The following is a 26,622-nucleotide window of genomic DNA, read 5'->3' as shown; positions in this document are numbered from 1 at the left end:
TAAGACCCCTTCGACTGACATAGATAGAAGTCATGTGACCGGACAAAGGTGGCTGCAGCGCCTGCAGGTAAGTAGATAAACACCGTTAACTACCTTAAGTTACTCCGTAAACGAGGTTACTATGGACACAATAGTTTCGCTTTTGTTGTCATGCACACGGTTCAAGATATATAGTGACGCAACCAAACGTCACAAAATCAAAATTCTGCCGTTATCGTAGCTTTGTCGGTTGCCATAGTAGCGTTAGGTAACCATGGATACATAAATTGCGTTAGCTAGCTTTTGTCCTATAACTCCTGCACTAGCTTCTCGTTTTATTTTACTTGCTCTGTCATAGATACATTAATGTAACTATTAAAACGCTTTAGGTAATGTAAGAATCGGATTTTTAATGTGGGTAAACGCACGTTAAATTTTTCTTAACGCCACGCGAAATGTTTAGAAACAATTATCAAGTAAGTTTATTTTAGCCCTACTTAGCTAACGTTAGCTCAATTTAGGTCTTCCACAAGGTTGAACCCTTAATGTTACTCTTTGTAAATAGTTTGCTATTAACGTTTTAGGAAAACGTGAGCTTTAGGGTACTATGTGCTAGTTTATACCGGTTAAAAAGGCTAATAGTGAAAAACTTTATTCCTTGCAGGGTGGAGCTGTGGTTGAGATCTTCAGTGGGCAGGGAAAAGACCCTGTAGCAAAATGGAAACTTAGCGGGGGCCCTTCAGCCATCCGTAAGGTGAGTTTTTCAAAGAGGCTAGTTCACCTTAGCTCATTTATTTTATTATTATTATTATTATTATTATTGTTGTCAGGATAGGCAGCAACAAATGCGAAATAACGCAGAGCAATAAGCGTCATACAGTAATAAGCTAAGATCAGACTACATTAATAAAGTTTATCTTATCTGATCTTGTAGTAGCTACAGGTATGTGTCATTTAGGACTTTTTACGACCTGCTAGTAGCAATGTACAAACTGTATGAAAGCTTAGTTAATATCAGAATGAACTGCATCACAGAGAGGATTGACATCAAACCTTACCTTTAACTATGTCATAACTTTATAATCGAAGCCAAGGAACACTGCTAACTAAACAATTTTTGAAGTCCTTGTAGATAGATAGATAGATTTTAGATAGATTTTGACCTTCTACCTCAAACTTCATATATATTCTCACACAAAAAGAAGCATTTGCAGTCATTGAGAGCAGTCACACTGCAGGTACACAATATTGGTCACACTTTGCAAGGACTTGGGCTTTGCAAGGCCTCTTCTGTGTTATTTCTTCTGTTAGGAATATAATAAAGAAGTCAAAGGATTTGTTTACTCTCTGGAAGGAAGCAGCCAGACTGTCAAGATGCAAATGCCAGAGAATGGCAAAATGTCTCGTAAGTTGCTAACATACCTGCACCCATTTGTAAATTTCCTTTTGCTTATTTCCACTTGTTAATAGTAATTCAATGTACTTTCTCTTAGTTGGGCTTCTTCAAAGATTTCTGGTACTTCAAGTGAATATTCCTCAATTCAAAGATTTCTCCACTGAGCTAGTGTAAGTACAGTAGTTATATCTTTTTAAAAGACTTTTTAAATATTTTATATATGGCAGCTCATTTTGAACAGCATTTTTGAAAGTGTGCGCTGTTGTGGATCTCGATTAATCTTTAACTTTATAGCTAATAAAACAAAAACCTACACATTTATATATTCTGTAAAGTAGCAGATTTTATATGAGTGAATGCTTAATATTGTAATATACAGTAAAAAACAGAAAATAATGATTGAATCTCAAACCACTGAAAAGCAATAACCAGACAGCTTATTTACATGTAGCAGGACCCCTTAAGCCACCCGGAAAAATTCCTCTTTGAGTCTAGATTAATAATGAGGCTTAAATAACTATTATTAAGATGTTGTTAAACTATTTGCTATAATGTCTTTATTTTACCAGCCATAGTTTGATTCAAGGGTACAAGGGTATTCGTATGTGTAAATGAATAAGACAAAAATGTAAAATGTAGTAGAACATGTGGATGACAAGTGCTCATTGTTATTTTCTACACATTTTGCCAATGGTGTTTTTGATTGTTACCTACTTCTTTGAGCTTTTGATGATATTCCTGCATTTAGTCAATATAAGAAGTCTGTTTCTGTCAGTCTGTGAGTTGCTAGTGTTCTTATAAATCTTATCAATAAAACATGATGCAATCAATGCTATACACAACTTTATTTATAAAGATTTTAGGAAGTGGCGTATTGTGCTTAAAACTTTTCATGTGTGAATTAACATCATTACAAAATTCAGTTGATTACAGGCACAGTAGTGGTAGATTTTATCAAGTCATAGGCGCCATATAAAACATTCATTCATTCATTCATTCATTCATTATCTATACCCACTGATTCCTAATTAGGGTCACAGGGATCTGCTGGAGCCTATCACAGCTATTCTTTGGGTGAAAAGCAGCGGTACACCCTGGACAGGTCACCAGTTCATCACAGGGCCCATTAAAAAAAACAAAGTATAAAGACTATTAGAAATTAAAATTCTTTATTATGAAGACACTAACATAAATTTAATAATCTGGGGAAGTACCTTCAAGAGATTACCTTTAAGACTAGCTTGACCAAGCTTGTGGATTCCTCTGGTCAGGACTTCTTAGTGACAGCACTGACGTGGATGATCATTTTTGCTCTGTTCTGTTGTCTTTTAGGATAACTGATTCAGAGCACCTGAAAAGAAGGCTTCACTTATCAACAGTGCATAAAGAGTTGTCGTCCACACTTTTGCATGCAAAGATACCTTTTGTAGGAGTGAAACGAGATATTGTAAGTTTCTCACTCTTTTTTTCTGTTTTTCTTTTTTTATTTTTTTCACTAATGTTCTTATTTCTCTTGTATTATGTCTCTTTAAGGGATCCTTCTAACAAAGTTATATATTTTTTTGTTATCTTAGTGGTCTACTTTGTGCATCGACCTTGTATCATTTGCCGCTGAACTGTTCAAGGGATTTTTGACATTGGATGGCATCACTCTGTTTGCAACCTGTAAAGTCCGCAGAATCTTCACCATGAAAGCAGAGCCAACAGGAATGTTAGATGATGGTAATGCACTTGTTTCTATGTGTTTACCTTTTAAAGACGACTTCACGAGCGGTCACTAAAGAGTTGCTCAACAGCTAAATGTTTAGCATTGAAACTAGTCTTTGAATAGGTTTTTTGTTAGTCTTGATAGTTTATATGAAATTGTGTGCAAGTGTGTTGAAAGAGAGAAAGACAGCTGGTTGAGAGCTCAGTGGTGGTTTTTGTTTAACCCAATACTGCTCAGCAGTGCCATCGCACACACTCAGTTTATCAAATTCTTACGTTTGTTATGTGATGTGATGAAAATTTGTTTTCGGCTTATTGAATGAATAGGATAAATTTGAGATTATTCTCATTTTAATCTAGATATGTTTCTCAGTGGAGTTGGCCTCATGGACTTGATCCCACGCAGCTGCCAGTTCCCACCAGATGTGCACCATGTAATTCAGATGATGAACATGGAAAATTTGCAGAAGTCAGATATGAGGACTAGCCTTGTGAACTCTGACTATGGTAGGTAAGATAAAATCATAGGATTCAGGATGGATTAATAAATGATAATAAAAAAGGAACTTGTAATCTATTTCAGTTAAAACAAACAGATAAAGCAAACAGCTTGACCCCTGTCGACATCCTGTGTGTTCATCTTCTTTGGGTATTGTTTTCCACAGTTTGGACTAGTTAGTTAAGGGCTTTTTACATAATCTAGTGATATTTTAGGCAATTGTGAGTTTTAAGCATTTTAGCAAGTGTTTGGGGAAGGTCCTATGCTGTATTGCTCAATTGAAATGAGAAATCTCAGATGCACAAACCAAGGCCTGTAAACAAAAGGCTTTCCTAGATTGGTGTTCGAAAACTTCATTGGCCTCCAAAGTCCCCTGACCTTAACCCTAGGTCACCTATTTAGGATGAATTTGATTTAAACCAGACCTACACATTTAGTTATTGTCTTCTCTAAAAAAAATAACAATTTTGTTGTTCTGAAAGTTGGTATGACTGGAATATTGAAAGTGTCAATTTATACATTTGGGATACATTACCAGCCAATCTCCCCATGAAACAGTCTACCCACAGGATACAGAGAAGGATAGGTTCAGGAAGGTTCAGATATAGCTGCATGTAGAAAAAGTGTTTTTTACAAAGGGGCTGTGCTGATAATCGATTTGTTTTCCTCATATGAAATTCCTGTGGTCTTCATTTTTATGTTCATTTCCACCACACCTGTATTCAGAGAGCTGCAATTATCTCCTCATATAAAAAGACATGCACCAGTAATCCAGTTCTGTGCCTCTGTGGCCTTTTTTATCAGCACTTATTTATTTGTTCTGACAGCTGTCTAAGTCATGTTGAGTGAACCTGCAATGCCCATAGAAGAGAGCACTTACCACATGCAAGAAATAGCTTTTTGTAATTTGCATCTGCATTATTATCATAACATCCCTAATTATAATTAAAACGATTGCTATTAAAGTGGGCATCTAATTTAACTGTAACAAAGTTGCTTGGTTAATGTTGCTGCTTCAGTACCCGATCTGTCAGAAACTGTTAAAAGTAAGCTACAGTGGTTTTTGTCAAGAAGCAACAAACAAATCCCAATTATCTCTCTCATATAGTAAGGCTGTTGTATTATTTTCAAGGTCAGATCAAAATCTCTGCTCAGAATATTTGTTGTCTATTATAACTATGATGTATCTCTTTATTATTGTTACCACATTCTTTGAATAGCCCTACCAGATTTAAATCACACTGCGGTTTACTCTCTGCTAAATCTGGGTCATTTGAAAGCGTTCAGTGTTCAAATTTCAGTGTAGAATCTGCTGCATCAAAGGAGTGTGATTTCTATTTCTTCACTCTAAGTACATCCAGCTCAGCTCTTCAGCACATCTTGTCGATCCTGTGTGTTTTGTGGAATGGAAGTGTCTGCTCTGTGCTCAGCAAAGGATTAGACAGTAAGTGTGTGTTGCTGTTAGTGTCAGTGGAGTTTGTCCTAATAAGCCTTGGCACAGATACAGCAGGGTCAAGTCATGGCTGCATCGCGAGCCCCACTGCAGCCCATTATTTCTACATGATGATATAGAACAGATTGACAGACTTAATAAAAAACATCAACTTAATCAACTAATTTGTATTCAACATTTATTTTATTTGTATGTAAAATGCATGTTGTGTGTCAGTAGACTCTGATTCAAAGTCTGCTGCAGCTTACAGAATCACATGTAAAATGTTATTAATACAGAACTGACTCAAGCTGTTGAATGTTGTGTTCAGCTCAGCTTTTTGGCAGCTGTACTTGAGATAAACACAACACAACAAGTTTACTCTCTGATCAGCTATGTTTTCAGTGTAGTGTAACACATCTCAAAAACATACTCACTTACTTAATGTATCAAAAAGGCATGTTTTTTTATTCACAGTAAAACTCTGGCTTTGAAATATGGCTTTGTGGCTAGTGTGAAGGCAGCCTCTCAGTGAGCTTAAAAATACTGGTCTGAGCCCTTCACACATAACTGCCTTCATCATGCATTTTTCATCTGTGTGAACTGTGTGACTTTTGTAAGTCTAAAGCACACCCTTTGCAACATGCAGGTGGCTACATGATCATTAGTGTGACTGACAGTAGATTAAGGAAATAGCTTTAAATTTGCAGTCCTACCTTCCCCAAGGTTTTTCACATCCAAGTATGAGTGATGTTGTACCATAAATCAAACATAGTCTTCACTTTTTATTTAGAATAGATATCATCATAGATGCCAAAAAAATCCTAAAGTTATTCCTATGTCTTATCCAAACAACAGAGCTCAATAATAGTTGATGAATAATGGGATTTTTTTTTTTTTTTGCAGTTCCTGATCAGTCTGCCACTGCCAGATCAACCAGTCATCGACAAACCAGACCCCAGATTGTTTTACACAAAGCCTCAGGCTCTAGGGCTTCAGGACTAATTCCACAAACTGCAAGAAAAAGCAGTGCAGCCGCTGACGGAATGGATAGAAGTGTACTTTTTATTTCCAATACTTTAAATGCTGAATCAATTAATAACGGCTAGCAGTCTGATTGATTTGGATCATCATGTCATAAATTATTCTATTTATTTTATATTATATACACAATACTATAAGTTGTCTTTAAACTAGTCATTGTTTCTTTTGTTGTGCCCTGAAGGGATCCCTATCCATTAGAATGAACCCTAAAGTTCCAGCAGAAAGTGAGAGCATTGGCAACCTAAGTGAGAACTTTTCACACGAAGAACCATCACACACTTTTAATGAAGGTTATTTGCAACTGCATGTTTTCTACAACTAAACATGTCCTATTTTTCCCTCTTCATCACCAAATCACTTTTATTACTTTCCATTCTTCATTATTTTGTTTCTTTTGTGTAGTTATTTACACAATGGACCTGAGTTTATTTCCCAATTACTGGTACTAGAAAATCTTACAAATGAAATCCAATGCTAAAAGGCTATATAGCCAGTGTATTTTGCTGAATATACTGCACATATTAATTTTTATTTGGTGGTGCATAGGTTTACAATGCCTGCTTGCCATCTTCTTGTTATCTGTCAAAAATATGTTAATTGCTACTTGTCCTTGACTCTGCAGCTAACATGCAAATAGGTAATGGCAGAAAAAAGAAAGTTATAGTAAAAGGCAGTAATGTGGTTTTTGTTCAAAAACAAATGGGTATGTATGGATATATAAGCAATCAGCAAAGGCAAACAAATTTTCAAAAGAATGAGCTCGCAAGGATGCAGTATATGAGGCATGTAAGACAATTTTGCAAAGAGAGTGAGTTGGTGGTCCAAGTATATATGTCATTGTCTTCAGTCATTACTGTGCTCTCAGCCTTAACCCTTGAGAAAAGCAATAGAACAAATTTCTTTGCATTTCTGTATTTCCATGGGTCAAAAATAATAATAATCAACTAAAAAAAACAATCACATTAAAAAGAAAAAATAAAGAAACCCCACAGCTTTTATAGTGTCAGCCCCTTAAGTTAAAAATGTCCTTTACCAAATGGCTGAACAGACTGTAATACAGTTAGGAGTACACACAATTATTCTTTGTAGTGTGCATCGCTTAAAGCATTACATACGAACCAACCAACCAGCCATATGAGTCCAGCTTTTACAAAGTGCGTTCCACTTAATAACAGCTTTTACATTCGGTAATACACCATCGTTTGAGCATGACAGGATGCAAAAATGGATTATTAAAATTTCTTAATTCAGCTGAACATATTGTAGCTGGATGTACTGCATTCTCTCAGCACTGAATGGAAATAGGAAGTTCAGTTACTCGAATGCCTTCATTAATAGGAATTTCCATGGTTCATAAACACTCCACAGATAGGCTTATGGCTAGCTTTACTATTGTTGTGTGATTGTATTGTGTTAAGATTTTCTAATGTTAAAAGTATGTTTGTAGGAACATCAGGAACATCTGGCATTTTACAGCCCCATCCTCCAAAAGACAGAATGTTTGACAAGCAGGGATCAAAGAAGTTACGGGCCCTCAGTGCTATAAGAGAGACGCTAGCATCTTCAGGTAAGCTGCATGCATTGTGTGTTATATTCTCTTTGTATGCTGCAGTATAGTGTTGCATGCTGAACTACCAAGGTTTAACACTCTATTTTAAGGTGTTTTATTTTGGTTAACAGCCCATTCAGATGCAGTTCCTAGTGACCATAGAAAGAGTAGGAAAACCAGAGAGAAGTGCTCTCCTCCATCCAATACACAAGAGAGCAGGCAGCAATCTTTGACCGAAACAGAAAAGACAGAGCACCCAACAGCAGGTGAGCCTCACATCTGTTGTAAATGGAGAGGATTCAAGACAGCAGGAGGCAGCAGCAGGGAGACATGATACTTTCAAAATGAGTGATGGTTAGAAAAAAAAAAAACAAGAGATGGAAACACTAGACAAAATATTATAATATGCATATTGAGTGATATTGATATCTAATTTGCATGCTCTGATTTAACCAAGTAGCTCTGTATTACTTGGGAAAAATACCTATTCCTATTCTTAATTTATACATGAAATCACTTCAAAATATTGCATGAATTTTAATGAATCTCAGTCTATGCTGCATATGTCATCTCTTTTGTTCTCCTTTTTTAATTTTGCATAACACACGTCAAGGCTATCTGCTGGATTTTTGCCAGAATACCCCTACTCCAACCCTTTTCTTGCACCACTTCCACACACATGCATACACACCTACACCTGTACCATGTTCACAAAATGACTACACATGCAAGCTCATTTATGGATGTTTCTCCACAGCAGAAAGCTTCTGTGCTACATCCCTGCCCACAGACAGAAAGTAGTTAGTTCATTAATGGTAATGTGGCACATTAAATAAAAGTCAGAGGGACATCTCCTGGGTCCAGGGTTTGCCACACAGTGGGCAATTAGAGAAAACGATTATACTGTTGAGAGGTTCAAATAGGCTCACTCATTCAGATAGAGGTGCCTGTTTCTTTGATCTCATGCATATTGTGGAGTGTAAGGACTATCATTTTAGCTTTGAGAAAAAGATTTTACCCCTTTGGAAGTATAGTACAGTCATGAACATTGTGGTAGATAGTCTAATGGTGCTGTAAAATGTTCTAGTTTTACAAACTTGAAAACTAGAAAAACAGTTGACTAAAGCAAGATGGAAGGAATATGTAACTGGGTGTCTAGGCCAGTTAGATCAGTAAGCGTATTTGGACAGAGGTGCCATTTCATTCATGACAGTGTAGCATTGGACTGGTCTGATTATATTATTTGCATCATTACATTCTCATTATGATATTAACATAGCAGGGCTATTAGCAGGGCCGACAGAAATGTCAGTGTGGGGGATTTTTACTTTAACAAGAAATTGTATTAATCACAATCTTGTATATTGTTATCATGATTTTTATGTTTTTATGTGTTTATAATAACATAGGTTTGTAATGACATCACCCACATGATGACAACACTACAAATAGATTTATTACTGTAATTAATCTCTTCCAGTGATTGTCTGCTCAGTCTTTGTGGCTAAATATTTCATACATATTTTGAGGGGACTTAATTTTATAATCTTATAATAGTTTTATAATTTGTACACTCAAAGTCACTTATGTGCAACCATGTCTGCTTCAGTGACAGAATGTATTCAAGTTTACAATAAACAATTTCTGTTCTGTTTTTTGTAGATGCATGTAACTTCAGTCCTGCAAAGGAAAGTTTGATTGCAGCTCCCACACCAATACAGTCTCCCTCCTGCTTGAACCGGCCAAGTTTGTCTTCTGACCTGCAGGTCTGGAGCAGCTGGGAGAGTAATGAGGGGTCTGAGCCCCAGCTCAGTCTGCAAGAGGAGGTGTTCACTTTCTCATCTCAGCCTCACTCACCCAAACGAGGGCAAGGCCAGGGTGACCAGGTGAAGATGGAGATGGGAGATGACCAGGTTCAGAGCAAAAACTGGACGCGGTATGAGGTACAGCTTGAAGATGACTTTATTGGGAGTGAAAGTGATGAGGTACAGTATGTTTCTCTTGGGGGGGGCACACAAATATACATTTGAAGTATATTCAGCTCTTCTGACACCTGACACTAATGACCATCTGCCATGAATAAACAAATTAGTTGCATTGCATCACGTACACTAGCTAGTTTTGACAAACAGCAGGTAAGCAAACAAAAAATGTTAATTTTGGGGTGTTTTATGATTTTTGTGATCTAATTTAATCTCAGTTCATCTGCAAATATTCAAAGCATCATAAAATGCCAGCACTTTAATTTGGTTCAGTCTGATTAAATTTGAAATTTAAATTTAATTCAATGTCAGCCTCAAAATGCCCTATATAGTTTGTGTTCTGCAGTGTTATTTTTCATCTGGCACATTTCACAGTAGTATAATTGAACATCAAAGGTCAGTGGGGTTATTTATCAGGAAATAATTCATTAATGGTTTTGAGGCATTTAATAAAGAATAGTTTAGCAAATTAAACTATGGGTAAAAAATGACCGAATGAATGAAATCCTCATAATAATCTTCTAATTCTGACCTAACTTCATTTTGTAGGACAGCTAATTTTTAAGCCTTTTTACAGTTTATTTGGCATTAAGATATGCTAATGAATAAATCCACCAAAAAGCACAAAAACCTAAAGAAAAACAGGCACAGACGATATACTTTGCATTTTAAACTTATTGTTTACATTCTGAGAATGCATTTCTGCATGTTACAGTTAAGGTACTATATGTAAAAATTAATAAGCGAGTATGAAATCAAGCACGAGACAGTGTTTTATAAAACATGAACAGCAAATTGGTTTTCATCCACTGATGTGTTCATATGTAGATGTGCAGTGTAGGACTCAAACCAAGGTAATCTTGTTAGAAAAACTGTATAAAAGTTTGTTTACAAAAAAATATTGTTTTTATGTTGACCTTTGTTATAGTGTTCATCTTATACAGAGCTTTGTACAGAGTTGACATTTTTCTTTTGATTTTGCAATTGGAGAATGGTTTTATACATATATTCACCTCTATTTAGGATATGCAACCTTTTCAAATTCCTTGGCTGCCATTTGCAGTGTTTACAAGCCAAAAAAAGCTTTTCATTAGTTTAATATATAATCTAAACCTAATTCTAATTTTAATAAAAGTCTCAGCTCAACCAGTCAATATGTCCTCACTTTCCCAAAATGTCTTCACTCCCAAAGTATTATGCTCAAATTGTCCCTCACAAAGAGAGAAGTACAAGGACACAAGCATTTTTTGAGAGAGAGGGCACATATCTCACATATCTAAATGTAATCAAATGGCTAATAGTGAGTCAGTTAGTTTCAAAAGTAACAAACACCCAGCCATTTTAGGATTGCATTGCCTGTTTGTCTGGCATGCAACCATTGACATGTCTATTTCAGGTTTCACCTGGGCACTTGTTTGTTGCCACATTCCCATAGTTAATTATTCTATCAACCTTCATATAAAAAAATGCATTTTTTTAGGGAATGTCAACTAGTGTTCTGGACAATTGACCGATAGCAGCTGTATTTAACATATCAGGTTAAAAGGAAATGCATAAACAAAAAAATGAATTTACAGAATTTCACAATGAAATAACACTGAAAGTGTTTATTAAGGAGGCAATTATAGGAGTATGTCTTCAAATTAACACATTGAAATCAGCTGCCATCACTCTAGAACTCTATGAACTAGGGTTAGAAGGTGAAAAAAGTATATAATTTCATTCTGAGAGAGCAAAGCAAGCAATTTGATCCAGTGCAATTCACTGTAGAAAGGGCATTTTTATCTATTCTGCTTCCCACCTACAGGTTTTCTGTGAGATGGTCATTTTGAAAATGGCTATTCTTCAGAGGGGAAATGTGAGAGCCACACTTTTTTGAAATATATAAAAAAATAGTTTTTTAAATGACAAAATGCCTGTTCCCTCAGGTATCAAAAATCTTACAGTATATTAGATAAAAACAACTTTTTCAAGTATCAGCTATACTGCAGCAGACTGAAATATGGTTCTGTGACAGTTTTTTTTTTTTTTTATTATAGCTGATGTAGCAAGGCTATGCATGGTGGAGCACAAAACAACAAACTGAATATTGCCACAGTTATGTGGAAAACATACTGTACAGTAGGGTCCCTGCTATACATCATTGTATAAGATGAAAGACATCAGCTAAGAAACATAATTTAAATTCAGAATTTTTAATTAGTACAGTAATGAGAAGTGTGGTTGCAAATTATTGCCATGGGTATGTAAATTTTAGGTTCCTGATTAAAAAATATAACAATAGGCAAGTCACACAGACACATAATGGCAAAAATTCAGTATAGTAGTAAGCAAGGTCATTTTGTTTCTCAATTATATAAAAGAAATTTGATAAATTACAATAAAAAAATCAACAAGCTGTGGTGGCTCATGTGAAACTACTATATAATAAGCCATCTATATCCCATTCCATCCCAGGCCCTCTTTAAAAAGAGGTAGTTAATCTCACTGGGATTTCACCTGGTTAAATAAAGGTTAAAGAAATAAATCATTCATTTTGCAACCTGCTATTTTTTTGCATGGCCATTGTGAGGTTTTTCTTAATGATGACAAAAATGAACCCTGAAACCTGAAATACTAAATTATTTATATTATTCTGGTATATTGGTATGTGTTTACATATATTCAGGATTTAACCATTTGAAGCACATACCATAATTTAATGGAACAATAAGTTTCAAACATTCCCAGCTTTGCAGATAGGTTGCTTGGCTTACAAGGTCCTGGGTTATAGATAGTTAGATTGTTCTGTAGGTTGCAGCAGACAAATCATTCAGAGATGCAGGTTATGTATATTGAGTGTTGGGTGTAAAGAATGAGTAGATTTATTATGTGGGAAATTTTATGAGTTTAGGATACTACCAAGCATTACACATTCAAAATGAGTTTCAGGTAAGGCTCTATAGCTGTAATATAGGAATTAAAATGATTTTTGGTCTTCTATCAGAAAAGCTTGTGTGCATTCAAAAAATGGGCTTGGATCTGATAGAAATGCATTGTAATTGCATTTAGGGGTCCAAAAGCCCCACTAGTGGCTGCAGATCTCCGTATACAAAGTGAATAAAATGGTTAACAAAAAACCTTGTAGAACCCCACAGTGTCACTAGCAAGAATAATAACTGGGAGATGCAACATACTGCATTTCTAAGGCTATGGGATTAATTTATTTATCAGCTCCTGAGACAGTTCTAGCATCTGACCTAAGCCCTACAGTGTTTTAAGGCTTACTTCGCTAACACAACATATTCTGCCACTTTGGCTATAGTGATAAACCAGACTGTGCTTACTGCCATCTAACACAGGTTGGCCTGATTTTGATTTTCATTCATTTATGGCATGTTGTTCATTTCTCAACTTTGAGCAATATCATCTTTCAAGGTGTTGCATCAGGGTCAGGCAATTTTTTTGAGTTAACGTTTGTTCTCAAACATAGAGAAATATTAAAGCAAAACAAAGCAATGCTTAGTAGATGAACTATTTTGAAATGTATGATATACAATGGACTAAAGTTTTTCATATTTTTAGGGAATTGTGGTTATTTTAATATAATAATATGTGTGCAGTAGCGCAGAGCACTGAATTCACCTCACTCATGGTCAAATAGTAGTCAAACATACCTACAACACAGAAAGTCACACACATTTATACACACACACACACACACACTACAAACCCACATACTCAGCCACACGCATATAAAACCTTTCAATAATATATGTAGTTCATTCCTTATTCACTTGCTCTTATAAAAATGATAAAGAATAGAAAGAAAAGGGAAAACAACATATGGAGCAGGTGAGATAAAACCCTCAAAGGGATTATGATAACCTTTCACCCCAAAACAAAACTCAGAAATGAAGAAAACATCACAAAAACGTGGCCGAAAGGAGAAGACATAGAGAGAGTCTTTCAATAATAAGGGAAGCTTGAAGCTCTTAGATTCAAGAAAAACAATAACTGTACTGTAATTTTTATATATATAGAATTGCTGACAATCTGGGTGCGAGGAGTCCACAATTCTGATCATACAGTACGTCTTTCATGGAGAACACGCAAAAACTAATCTGGAAGCTCTGATGATGCAACTTACATTTTTCTGTTTTAAATTTGAACTTCTGTGGTAAAATGCAGGGTTTGTCATTCTCACAATATAAGTCAAATTTAATATATGTATTTAGCAAGGTAATATGTAAATAATGGAATGATAAATATCCTTGCATCCATCTATCCATTACCTATACCTGCTTATTTACCTGGATCAGGCATCAAATTATACCTGCCTATTTAGGGTCACAGGGATCTGCTAGAGCCTATATGATAAATATGGTCTTTTCAATTTAGTTTTTAAAGTGTTTACATGCTTAGAAAAAATCTGAAAGCATATTCAAACCTGTGTTTTGAATATGAAACACTCTTGTAGATTTGAAAGTTTTACAGCTTCCTTCTTGGTGGACGACAGCTGCTGTAGTCAGCTTTGATTCACAACCATCACAGTAGGTTCTAGCTGTGACCCATTTTCACAAACGTCCATAGAAACTCTCTTTCACGTATTAAGCATAATAAATTCCACGTATCAATATCTATCTATCTATCTATACACCATATATATATACATATACAGTATATATATATATATATATATATATATATATATATATATATATATATATATATATATATATATATATATATATATATATATATATAGTACACTTCAGTGGTTTAAAAAGGGTAGGTAGAAGTGGTGAAAAGATGTTTGCATCTACAGTTACTTAAATTTGTGTGGAGTTCTAATGTTGGTCATCTGGTTTGTGGGTGTGTGTGTTTATATGGAGTGACAAAAGTGTTTTTTGCTCCAGGAGTTTTTAAAAAAGTTTCACTGTCTTTTGATAGAGTGAATCTGGGTCAGAATTAGAATCCATTGTCACTGTTGTGAATCCAGCTGCTTTGTACATTAAAGGAGCATGAAAAAAAACTTTTCAGAATCACATATACAGTACCTGTATTTTAAGTCTACAGGAGTAATTATTTAATATTGGTTTTGAAAAAGTGAAATCCTTTAATGTTTAAAAGAAGTATTAGTATAGTATCTGTATATGCAGTGTGTTGTGTAACTTCAGTGCAAAAAATTTTGAACTTTAGTACATTATTGTGTGTTAACTTTGAATCTGAAGGTGGTAAAGATTAGCAGACTTAAAGAGAATGTCATTACCCTTTTTCAACGTGAGGTTAATTTAAAGCTGAGTCACCAACACCTTGTCAATCCTAGTGACTGTTTGCCATCTCATTATCATGTTTCATTAAGCACACATCAATCTAGGGTTGAGCACAACATTAAGAACACTGCAGTGAACATCAGAAACAGTACCATATACACTTCTTAGGTCATAACTAATGATCATTTTTACTTTCATTTTAAAAGCAATTGTTGTTTACTTAGTGTTCATATTTCTTGTTCAGGATACGAGCTACGCTACATCCCTGCATAAAAAAACTGTTGTGGAGTCCAACGCTTCTACTCCCAGAACTCCCAAACCAACTTTGAATGTGCAACTTGGAGACCATGTTGAATCTTGTAATATGGCCCAAACACTAAAAGTGTTAAAAAAAATTACCACCAATATGCATTCGCCATCTGGCGATAGAACTGAACCAGCTGGGTTGGTCCCCACACGCTGCCTTTCACCCACTGCAACGCCCAACAGACAGGAACACAAGTGTTGCCCACGTGGATCAGAGGCAGTTCTTGATGGGAACAGCAGTGTGTCACTTTCTAGGAGACTCCTGCAAGAAGTCTTCCCACAGCACAAGGTACTGCTTATAATTTTCAAAGCCTTTAGCTCGCAACCAGAGTGCTATAACTATATGTAAGCTTTTGGTGACACAGACACATGCATATGAATAACTATTATTTTGAGGTTCCACCTTATAATTAACTGAATAGCTGTTGATTGCCTAATTGGCTTCACAGTGGGATTGCCATGTTTGATGCTACATTATATTGCTACAAAAGACATTGATTATTTGTCAACTCTTGCAACATGCTCATTATTTATCACACAGATGGCAGACATATCCATAAAAACAAACTTGACTTCTTCATCTCAAGTTTTAAATAAACATGGAGGCATATAACAAAAGCTAGAACAATTCTTGCAAATTTTAAATTATGTTTTAAATGAGGGTATTTATATCACATGAATATCGCACTACTCTTATATGTAGGTCTTAATTCCCAATGAAACAGTATGCAATACAGATTTCAACTATAAACATAGTAAAATTTTAGATTTTTGAATCAAATATGGAAGAGGGTGCTTGTATGAAAAAAATGGAGGATTAACTTTGCAGCTCAGTTGGAGTAGTAGCCAACTATGCTGCTTTTAAACTTCTTTAAAGAAATTGTTTTGATTTTATGGCCCATTTTATGGCTGAATCTGAGCCACTCTCAGCAGTCCCTGTAGGCAACCATTTCCATCAAAAAAAGCTTTGATAACCCCATAGTACACTATTTTCTCAGGCATCAGCCTCAACTAAAGAGCCAGATATGTTTGTCAGGAGTTGGGGGAGAACATAAGAAAATACAAAAACAGGGTGAATGTTTTAATGTTTTCCTTCCTGAAAACTGATTAATGTATCATGGATAAATGTTTGATTCAATTCACTTTGAACTTTCTTAGTAGATAGGCCTAGCTCAATTGTTTGGATTTACAAATACAACTATATTTATCTTTTTTGGGATTGTGCAGAATAGGCCTTTGAGTTTGTGTGGCAGATGTATGGCTCTGATAGTATTCTGTCTAGCTGTCACCTCTTTGCCCATATTAATTTGTGATCAGTGCTAATTTGAACAGTTAAAGAGCACTAGTGAAAAGGTTTGTAATGCCTTGCTGAGTAGGATTAGACTATGATGTGTTACAAATTGAGGTAGGTCCCTGTTCCTGTTAAAAAAAAGATCCAGGATCAGAGGATAGCAAACTGAAGCCGTCATAAGGCTTGAAGGGAGATCTGTCACTGGGCTGTTTCTTTCGGCATTTACACAACTTACTGCTGAGACACATTGCATATCCTTCATCAGTGCAGCTCCTGACTGCTGATTTGTTCCAACTCCAGCAGGCTGCATGCAGTGAAGGCTTTGACTGAAAGGTTGTCAGAAAAATATGACACAGCGTTTGTTTCCGTGCCTGCTTAGGTTTATTGACAATACCAGGGCAACACCAGGATTGCTTGCGCTCTCAAATCAAGTTAGCATAGTACTCTCCTAAATCAACATATCTATTGTTAAAATAGCTTATGTCTAGCACTACCTTGTTCCCTGTTTGGGATTGACATCTATTGTTTTAAGATTTACACTGATTTTCTGGCTGCACAAAATATTGCATCAGCTTTGTGGCTTAAATGTGTATGTGTGACTATAACCAAAAGGTACAAATAACTAGGCAATATCTGATTTATGACTTAATTTTAAAGGAAGAAGATGAGAGACTGAAACCTGTTGATACCAGTCATTCTGCCTTACACCTGCTTGAAAATCTACGAATGCATGGGGATGATGATGAGGAGCTCCAAATGTTGGCAAGCCTAAAAAGAGAGCAGGAGGAAGATGAGTGTAGAGCCTCGGGCCTCAGTGCATCTCAGATTCACCACTGTAATGTCAGCATCAGCATGAGCAGTGACGACACCTCTACTTGGATGCATATCTCCATGGTTTGTACTATCATACTCTGCTAATCTTGATCTTTTACTGTTGATTTTTCACTTGCTGTTGATTTTTCAACAAGCAACACACTTGCAGCACATCTTTAAATTACAATCATTGGTAGGTTGTCCCTCTTCTATCTGCTGTCTAGAATAATTTTTGTGACCCCAGCTGATCCTCAGCCTTGCTAATTTCCATTTCAAGCACCCAAGCTTAAGCCACTGTGAAGTTTCTCCATTGTGTTTTCTGCATTATAAAACATTATGGATGTAGAAACACATTAATTAGCCTCTTACTGATTTTAAAGGTACACTAGCATAATATCCACAATTCCCCCCATAACTAAAAATGATTTAGGTCATTTGAAATTATTCCCAGAGGTCCTTTTAGAATTCAAAGATGGTATAGTATGCTCTTGGCTATTGAAGGTCATTTAGATCTATGGGACATTAGCATAACCACATTGCATATATGAAGAGAGAGCACTACCCTGCCTGGTCCTACTGAGGCTGACTGGCCCTTCTGAGTCTACTGTTGGATCTCAAGTGAATACAGTCTATGCTTGAGATATAGGTCTGTTACCATTTCTGTAGATTCAAGTATGTGTTAATATAGACACATACCTCATAGAAGACAATGAATAGTGGTATTACCACAGGGATTATCATTTCATGGTTCCTTTTTGAGGACACTGTGATGTGGTCACCAATAAAGGCATATATCTTTAGACTGCACAATAGCTACCTTATATTTCTGTACAGGGAGAAGATGAGATTTACATTTTACTTGATCAAAGCCTGAAACTATGTTTTTTGACTCAGTTGCAGTGCTCTGCAATTCTAAATACATATGGCAACAGCACCACCAACAGCATAGTAAGAAAATGCTTGCCAATGAAGAGACATAAAGATAGATAAAGAAAGATACTTACCATAAAATATTTTTTACAAATGCATATATAGTTATAATGAGATTGTAACAGGTAAAACTGAAAACATGGGCTAATAAATGTCTGCCAGAGATAAAAACAAAAGGCAATTATGGGACCTAGGAACAGCGCAGTTACTCTGGTGCTGAGACTTCTCTGAAACTGACAAGCCATTTTATTGTCCCTGGGTGTTGTGATTTGAGTGGCCCCCATTGTTGCCATCAGGGTTGATGCAGCTACTGTATCAGTACAGATGTACCTTCACCTTCAGGCAATTGCAAGATATACTTACTTGAACATAAAGTAATCAGCTAGTAGATTGTATGCTTTAGTGAAACTAGACTTTAGACATTTTGCTATGTCATCCTGGAGTTGATACATATTCTTTCTGTGGCCACATGGCTGTAATAAGACCTCTCATAAGTTTTTATGTTGAACCGCAATGACTGATTACAGCTACATATGGCAATGAGTTATACGGAAAACAAGAATGAAAACACAAAAAAATGTCCTAACAATATAACTTAGCCAGTCATTTGAAAAGTGGCTGTTCCTTCCTTTACAGTGGCTATGCTCTGTTGCGTGTGAGAGAATGTTAGTCGTTTTTGACATAATTCGTTTAATTCATTTAATGATGGTGTAAAACGTTTGCTTAAAGTTTTACACATATCACTTTTCACAAGAGAGAAGTGTGGAGTACTAAATCCAATTTTAAAATCAATCACAGACTCTACCATTCACCTCGAAAATCACAGCAGATAATAGCAGATTTAGCTTTCAATTAAAGTTGATGACAGTTGAGCTGTCTAAATTTTTGCCAAGGATTTGATCACCTATTTATTTTTTCAATGGTTTGTATAGAGCATAATGACAATATCAATCTGTGTTGATCCCCATCCTTGATGTCCAAACAAATGAAAGTTCTTACCAAACTAGGTTGACTGCAAGTTCCCAAAGAAAGCAGTAAATACCAGTAGCATTGATGTGAATATCCCCCATAGAATATAGTGCACATTCAGACCAATATAGTCAATATTCTGAAGAAAGATTAAGTACTGGTCCGGTAAAACAGACCTATGCATAAATCAGCATGCCCCTTTTATTTTTTCTGTCACATCTAGGAAAGTTATTTCCAGAAGTAGTTATGTCTTCATTTGGAACACTGACATTGGGAGGATAAACACTTCTAGTGCAGTTTCACTTAATTACATTTGTATAAGGTCCATTTTTGGAAGTGAACTTCTTATATTTCCGTCAACAAGCCAAGATATTTCTTGGTAAACAATAGGAATTGCATACACAAATGGAAAAGCAGGAAAACAGCTACTGGAGTAGAGCTGATCCCACCTGGAAACAGCCTTGAAAAACAAGGCAGTAAGATGAATGTTAATAAGACATATCTGGCACAAGCACTGTTTGGCTAATCATCTTTGCCAAACAGGTGAGTGTGATCCAGGTATGCTATGTAGTGCAGTTTTATAATAAACGTTTTGAACCACAGGTTTCTGCTCAGTTTTATGCCTTCTTGGCAGAGGGCAGGCAAAGGGCCAGAAATAACAGAGTCTAAGGCAATGTTGATCACTGACAAAGGGAGTGCTTTTAGTTTTTCTGACTGTTGTAATATGATTTGACCCAGCATGTAGAACTGTGGAGCCAGGCTTAGCCATATCTGGAGCATAGTGACCTTTTAGCAAACACCATCCTGGGCTTCTGAAAAGCTGTTTAGCAGATAGTGTTTCAGGCAAATCATCAGACTGCCTGCAGCTACAGGCATCCGGCACTGCTCTAAGTGATGTACTTCTGTTAGTAGCAGATGTGCCTCTAATTCTTTTAGATCTAAGCGTTCCCTTTGAAAGTGTGGTTCATGCAAGTTTAAATGACCATGTGAGGCACCGGGTTTAATATTACAGAGTACAGAAATCGTTCAGCTCCTACCTCCCCAAAAGATTTTTCTCCATCACCCCACAGGTAACTCATCATCATCAGTACATATTACCTGCAGAATTCCACAGGGTACAATTTTAGGTCCCATATTATTTTTAGAAGAAGATTACATAAAGAAACCACTGGAGCACACAGATTGCTAGAATTTACTTAAGCAATGCAAGGACTACAGCTTCAGCATGACTGCTTCTTTATCAAAGTCATAGCCTTTAAACAGGCACTAGGCTTAAATAGCCTCCTGAGCCTATAATATGGTATTTAGTTTTGACAAGATGGAGAGGGTAAAGCACTTGTGTTTCTTGCAGCTGATTATTTCTGTATATTGAAAGTGAAACTAGTATGTTATTTTCTCCCTCTAATTCTGCCAGTTAAAAGTGTCTTGTACTCACAGCTCACAAAGACTGCAGCTGTTAGTGTCCCCAAGTCAACAAAATAACACATCTCTTCTTTTGTTCACTGACAATGGTTACAGCACAGCTAAATTTCTGAACAGATTATAAGATCCATTGATCTTGGATGCTCCACCCTTCATTGTTCATCAGTGTTTTCTGTGTATTTCTGCACTCACTATTGTTAATTTGTGTGTTTTTCTCTTGCTTGCCAGAAAGGCAATGATATTTGACTTGGTAGCCAGCAAGCTTGGCACACAGCATAAAAAAAGACTTTAAGGATTTACATAAGCTATAGAATTAAGATTAATTTGTGGTTTGAGATGTTTGTGAAAAAAATCTCTCCACAAGAGAAGTTGCATGGTGTTGCTCCTCACCCTGTGTTTGTCTGCCTGGTAAAACACAGAAATAATTATGGTAAGTGGCTTAAAGACATAGTATATAGAAGTATAATGTACATTTTCTGTGGATGTGGCATGTATTGCAAAGGCAGTTGCATGCACCTTTAACAACTGCCATTCATTCAGTTACAAAATGCCATGTGACACTTTGTCAAGGATACATGAGCTCTGATGTGAGACAATCTTGATTTGTTAGGGAGTTGAACTGAAATAACAGTCTGATGGTGGTGAATACAGTAGCCTTCATTTCTGGCCTGTATTGAATAAAACAAGTCATTCTTAAACATCATTTTTGGATGTGTATTGAATGTACTAAATAATCGTAATATTTTTGCAATAATTTTGTAAGTACTTGAATTCTGAGTACTTAGTGAGACATAACACCTTTTTTACCATTATGTTTCCAGCCAGCTAATCAGGGTCACCACTATCAGAATGAAATGAACCCCCTCCTGCACTCAAACCCCAGGTAAGCAAATGTATGTCACTTAACACTAAATAGTCATAATCCAAGGGTAGGACATACTCCATTTTCTGTATATGTTTTGAACATTTTATGATATATACTTGCAGGCCAAACTGATTTATGTATTGCTTGACAAAAATGTCCTTACATAACCTGTATTTGTATTAAGCAATATGTGCTTAAAAACTCCCTGAAAATTACATTTAGAGGGATACCAGTGACAATAGTATTATAGCTAAATGTCAACCATCAGAATATGCAGACCAGGGCTTATCCTGCTAACAGATGAGTACAAATAATTTGAGAGTGAGCCAAGTACTGTAGTTTTCTTTTCCCTTAACTGCTGCTTTTATGTTCAAAAGTGCTAATTATTTTTCACTTATTCTTGTGTTGGCAGATTCATCACTTGCACATTTTTATGGCACCTTTTTATCCTGGCAGTAGATAATTAATATTAGACATCAAAGTCTTGTTTCAGGTTTTGTTGTTTCAAAAATCAAAAGTAAGAGTAAGACTTACCAGTTAGCACTGACTTTCAGCAGCCATACAGGGTGAAGTCCATCATTAATGAGGCAAAGGCCAATGTCCGCACACTAGGAATCTCAGTATTCCCAATACAAAACAGCCACAAGACATGGTCCACCTTGTTTTACCTGCCTAAATGTTAAAACCAGACTAAAAGTTCAAGTTGTAACCATAAAAAGAAAACACAATGATAAATGAGGTTATGTAACTGGAGGAGGCAGAATAATTCACAACTGCTCTATATAGTTATCTCTATAAGAAGAACACATACAGCACAGTATCATGCAGCCGTAAAACCTAGGAAACTACCAAATGAAGTAAGAGGTTGACACTGGGAACACAAAAATCACCAAAAGTTACAATACTTAGTCTGAAAATACTGTGACATGTATTGAACATTAAAGGTTGTTGTCATGTAGCAATGAAGAAAATATCTGAGTTTTTTTTTTTTTTTTTGCTTTAATAGAAGTTAACTTGTCTTTGCAGTAGTCAAAGCAAGATGAAATAAAATTGTAACTGTAACCCCCACTGACGTTTAAGTCAGACCTGTTTTTTTTTTATAATGTTGCTGAAAGGGAAAATAGCTGTGTTCTCTCATGTCAAATAGCTCTTAAAAGCAGTTTTAATGTGTTCATTAGAAGATGAGGCAAATTAAACTCTCTGATCATTGATACCAATAAACCCAGTTCTCCTCAGAGGGTTCTGGACACCACCTGCTACTGGAGAGCTGTGTCTGTGCACATTTCCATTTCTTTGTGGGCATACACAATCGTGTGATGTGTTACAAAAGAAAACAAAGGGATTGCATCACAGTTCCAGTACTCAAATTATGCAACCAACTCCCCTCTAACACTGATTTATTGATGAAAAGCAAGGAAGCAAGTTAGCCTGGTATGAACATGTGTAAAAACCTTGCATTTAATTATTTTTATGTGTTATTGTTTAAAATCTATTTTTGTTGTTAAATTTTATGCATCTCATTAATATCCAAGACAAGCAGAAATAATATTTTGCTTCTTTTTGGTCAGATTTTAGTGCTAACGTCTGTTTAAATATTCACTGGGGTTGTGCTGTTTGACTGAATGTCCACTGAAATGAATATTGCCATTGACAGACACCTCAAACACACTCCCTGACTTGTCTCACACAGCTCTACAGCATTCGCAGCTGTACTTCTGAAATTAGCCTTCAAAGCGAGCCTTGATTTACATATTGAAGAGCAGCTGCAGAGGATTTGTTGTTGTTTTCTTTCTTTTCTTTTAGGCATTGCATTCTGTGACTCCATACAGTGAATTCTATCATGGTGTTTTTGAGTATTCCAGCATCACTGCAAGGCTTCCTTGCAGTTGAGAACTACAGCTTTCTTGACAGCTAAAATGCTGCTGTTGCTGTGCTTAATGTCACCAAGCCTTTTCTAACATTTAACATGTTTCTTTGCGTGTGATACTTGTGTCTGTGTTTGTCTGGCATACCAAATGTGAAACCATGAAACAGGCTGTCACTAAGAAGAGAGAGTGAGACTAAGAGAACCAATTCAGATGTTTTGCAACTAAGACTATTGTGAATTTCAGTACAATTGCCAGGGCATCAGACAAACAGAGCTGCCTTGATACTGTTTCACTAGTATATATTTGTAAATGCTTAATTTAAAAAAAAACTTCAGAGCAGTGCAGAAACACCTCTAAATGCTCAAACTAAACCTAACCAATGTATCACAGATTTTTAAATATCTGGATTATAATGAGTTTAAAATATAACAATTTAATCACTCTTACCAGGTTCCACTTAAGAAGTTGAAGTCCAATTTGCAGCTCTCTAGCAGAGGCCCTTGTCCTTGAAAATTGCTTCCATTAACTTTTGTACTGTGTCCCTGCCTATCACGCAGTCAAAGGGTTGTTAGAGGGGGTGTGCATGCCTTTGTTAGAAAGAGAAATCACAGCCTCAATAGAGATAATTTACTAGATTATTTTAAAAGCGTAAGGTTAGAAGACATTCATTATTAATGCTTAAATGCATGGGAAGATGTGATAAAAATTAATTGGCCTGTTTATGTTAATTTTTGCATTGATGTTTTTTTTTTTCCATTTTCACACTATGGTAACCACAGAATTTCATCATGCACAATGCGTATAGTGTTTCTCCTGTTCAGTTGAAAGCTATGCCTTTTATCTTACCTTACTATAGCATTTGCCCATAATATTTCATACTTGTATGATATTATTTATTGCTTATTTTACTATCAAACAGTTCTTTAAGGTACAGTAGCATTGACATCTATATTTTTACTTCTTAGGCACAGCTAGGTCCAGACACCACATAACTAAAGATAGAAGCTACATTATTATCATATTTAATTGACAAGGACGATTAATTAGTACCCATTAAAACTAACAACCTATTAAGTTTGCAACACTAAGTTAATCAGAGAAGATACTAGAAATGTAAATCTTCTGAATGTATCCAAGTAGTATTAATATGGTAAGATTTTCTCAATGGTGCATGTGCTTAATGTCCATACTGCTTCATGGTTAATGAATGTACTTTGTTTTTAGAGAGCATGACATCAATCATTGCAGTTGTTGATGGTGGGATAGAGCATCCAGAGATGAACATTTGAATTGCCTGCTATCAGTTCAATATTGTGCAGAAAAAGATTATAGTTCCTCATTAAATATGCTGTGATATGCTCTTATGAAATGTTATGTCCAGAGGCAAAAGATGTAAATGGATAATTGTGCAACTGATGTATAGCCTAAAATGAGTATGAAGTCTGTTTAACAAATGATTCTTGCAGTGCTTCTAAGTAATAATTCATCTTGTGGAATTTTTTTCTCTGGTTCTAGTTTGTTACGGCATGATGAAAAAGCAGTGTTATTAATATCCGGCAAATCATTGATGTATATTTGGAGCTGTGAGCAGACAGGGAGGATAAACTTATTTAGACGAAAAGGAAGTTCTGCTCTTTCAGACATGGGCAAGGTTAAGACCCCTACTCTGAGCCAGAATGTAGACACTTGGAAGTCACAGTTTGAGTCTGAATCTAATAAATGATCCTTCAGATAAAACTGAGGCTAAGAGTTTGCAGGGGAAGTGACTCAAGGACAATGAAAGCTTAGATAGGCTTCTGAAAGCACACGGTGATGGGATGTCATTGTTAGAATATATAGAGACAATTTGATATGGTGGGTACAGTAGTAGTATGGTGAGTGCAGTTATGTGCTGTCGTGTGCCTTTATGGTCTTTTCCCTAGGGAGTGGATGGACATCCTCAGCCCTCCTATCATGCCTCCGAGCCAGCAGAGAAGGTCAGGCAACACATGGGACAATCGGAAAAATCCTGTCAGAGGTGCAGTAACCTTAATTTTAGTCCTTTTGCCTCCAGATAGCCTTTTTTGTCCTTTGAAGTCAGAAAAGTAGCAAACAATCCAGTGATTTAACATTAACCACACTAAGTGCATAAACGCATACAGCTAATGGAAACATTCACTGTGTCAAATGTTACGATTCCTCCAAAGACTTAACACAGCATGGTGGCAAAGCATGTGAAACTGTATCTAATTAAGGATAAAAAACCCAGGAGAGTGGAGCTCTCCGTCCTCCACATAACTCCATAGGTCAAAAGAGACAGGCTCATTACAGGTCTGTACCCCCTAGACACATCGACAAGGTTAATTGATGAAACCTTTCCAGTTTACAACATCATTTTTAAACCTCTTACACAATGTGTCTTATAATTAGTTTTCATTATCGTCGCCCAAGTTCTGATAAGATGAAATGTTCCTCCTGGAGCATTCCATAACCTTTTTAGCATTTAACTGCCTGTCAATTTAACAGCTAAATTCTCATGCTTTAAAGTAGTGGGGATTACAGGGAATCTCTTTACAGCTTCATAATGTGGTACTGGGTCTGGGTGTCTTCAGTTTTGATTGATGAGAGAAAAAATGGTACCGGCAGAAAACTTTTACATCTACCTGATTCTGAAGGTCACCTCACTATCCACATGTCTTATTTTATCTCAGTAACAGCTGAGAGAGTGTTGTTTTCCATATCTGGCATAGCTATGCTATTGTGCATAGAAAATGCAATGTACATTTGTTTTACCTGTGCAAATTATTTGAATTACTGCACTGTTATATATTGTGTATCTATGTTTTCAACAGCTGTAAATGCAGCAGTGATTTATTTTTTTTGCATTTCCAGGAAAGGATGAGTCTGTGAATGAAGTGGAGGATGAGGATGAGTTTTTGAATCTGTTCTATGATCATTGCCTGAACTGCTACTTCGATCCAAAGACGGGGAAGTACTATGAACTAGCTTGACTCAAAGTTGAAGAGAATCAAAATTAATAAATCAGAAGTTATTGACTGTGGATGAATGGCTTTAGGATTTTTGAGGCCTAGCTTATTCACAGCAGCCTATTCATGTTGCTGCTTTTGTTTTTGAGACACTAACAGGGGCTTTGTGTCACCATAAGTGGTGTCATGTTAGTGTGCATGGAAGTGAGAATCAATAGAGTATAAATCAATCAGATAAAAGCTTTTTGCAAGTGGAGTTGTTGCACATTCAGTAGCACATCTGATGGTAAAATGAAGCTTTTAATGAGTCCTGGCTATTAAATTAATATGTAAGACTTCTGAAAGAACA

General features: G+C 36.1%; 1 protein-coding gene across 4 annotated transcripts; it reads left to right on the top strand.

The window, feature by feature from the left end:
- The first annotated feature begins 332 nt into the window (after positions 1–332).
- cfap20dc (CFAP20 domain containing) lies at positions 333–26,622 on the top strand. 4 transcript variants are annotated; one of them, XM_026307254.1, is made up of 17 exons: positions 333–455; positions 644–733; positions 1,291–1,384; positions 1,473–1,545; positions 2,708–2,822; positions 2,950–3,097; positions 3,443–3,589; positions 5,920–6,071; positions 6,239–6,347; positions 7,505–7,624; positions 7,738–7,872; positions 9,269–9,549; positions 15,088–15,438; positions 17,098–17,334; positions 21,396–21,457; positions 25,230–25,324; positions 26,179–26,622. In XM_026307254.1, the coding sequence occupies exons 1-17, from the start codon at positions 435–437 to the stop codon at positions 26,295–26,297; spliced, it is 2,349 nt and encodes a 782-aa protein (XP_026163039.1). In that variant the 5' UTR covers positions 333–434; the 3' UTR covers positions 26,298–26,622. The 4 variants fall into 4 exon arrangements, with proteins under 4 accessions (XP_026163039.1, XP_026163038.1, XP_026163040.1 ...); XM_026307253.1 differs by having other exon boundaries at positions 9,269–9,591; XM_026307255.1 differs by lacking the exons at positions 25,230–25,324; positions 26,179–26,622 and adding an exon at positions 21,852–22,922 and having other exon boundaries at positions 9,269–9,591.

This window comes from Mastacembelus armatus, chromosome 5, assembly GCF_900324485.2.
Source record: "Mastacembelus armatus chromosome 5, fMasArm1.2, whole genome shotgun sequence".
Lineage (NCBI taxonomy): Eukaryota > Metazoa > Chordata > Actinopteri > Synbranchiformes > Mastacembelidae > Mastacembelus > Mastacembelus armatus.
Note: the sequence above shows the minus strand (reverse complement) of the source record. Positions and strands in the feature narration are given on the sequence as shown.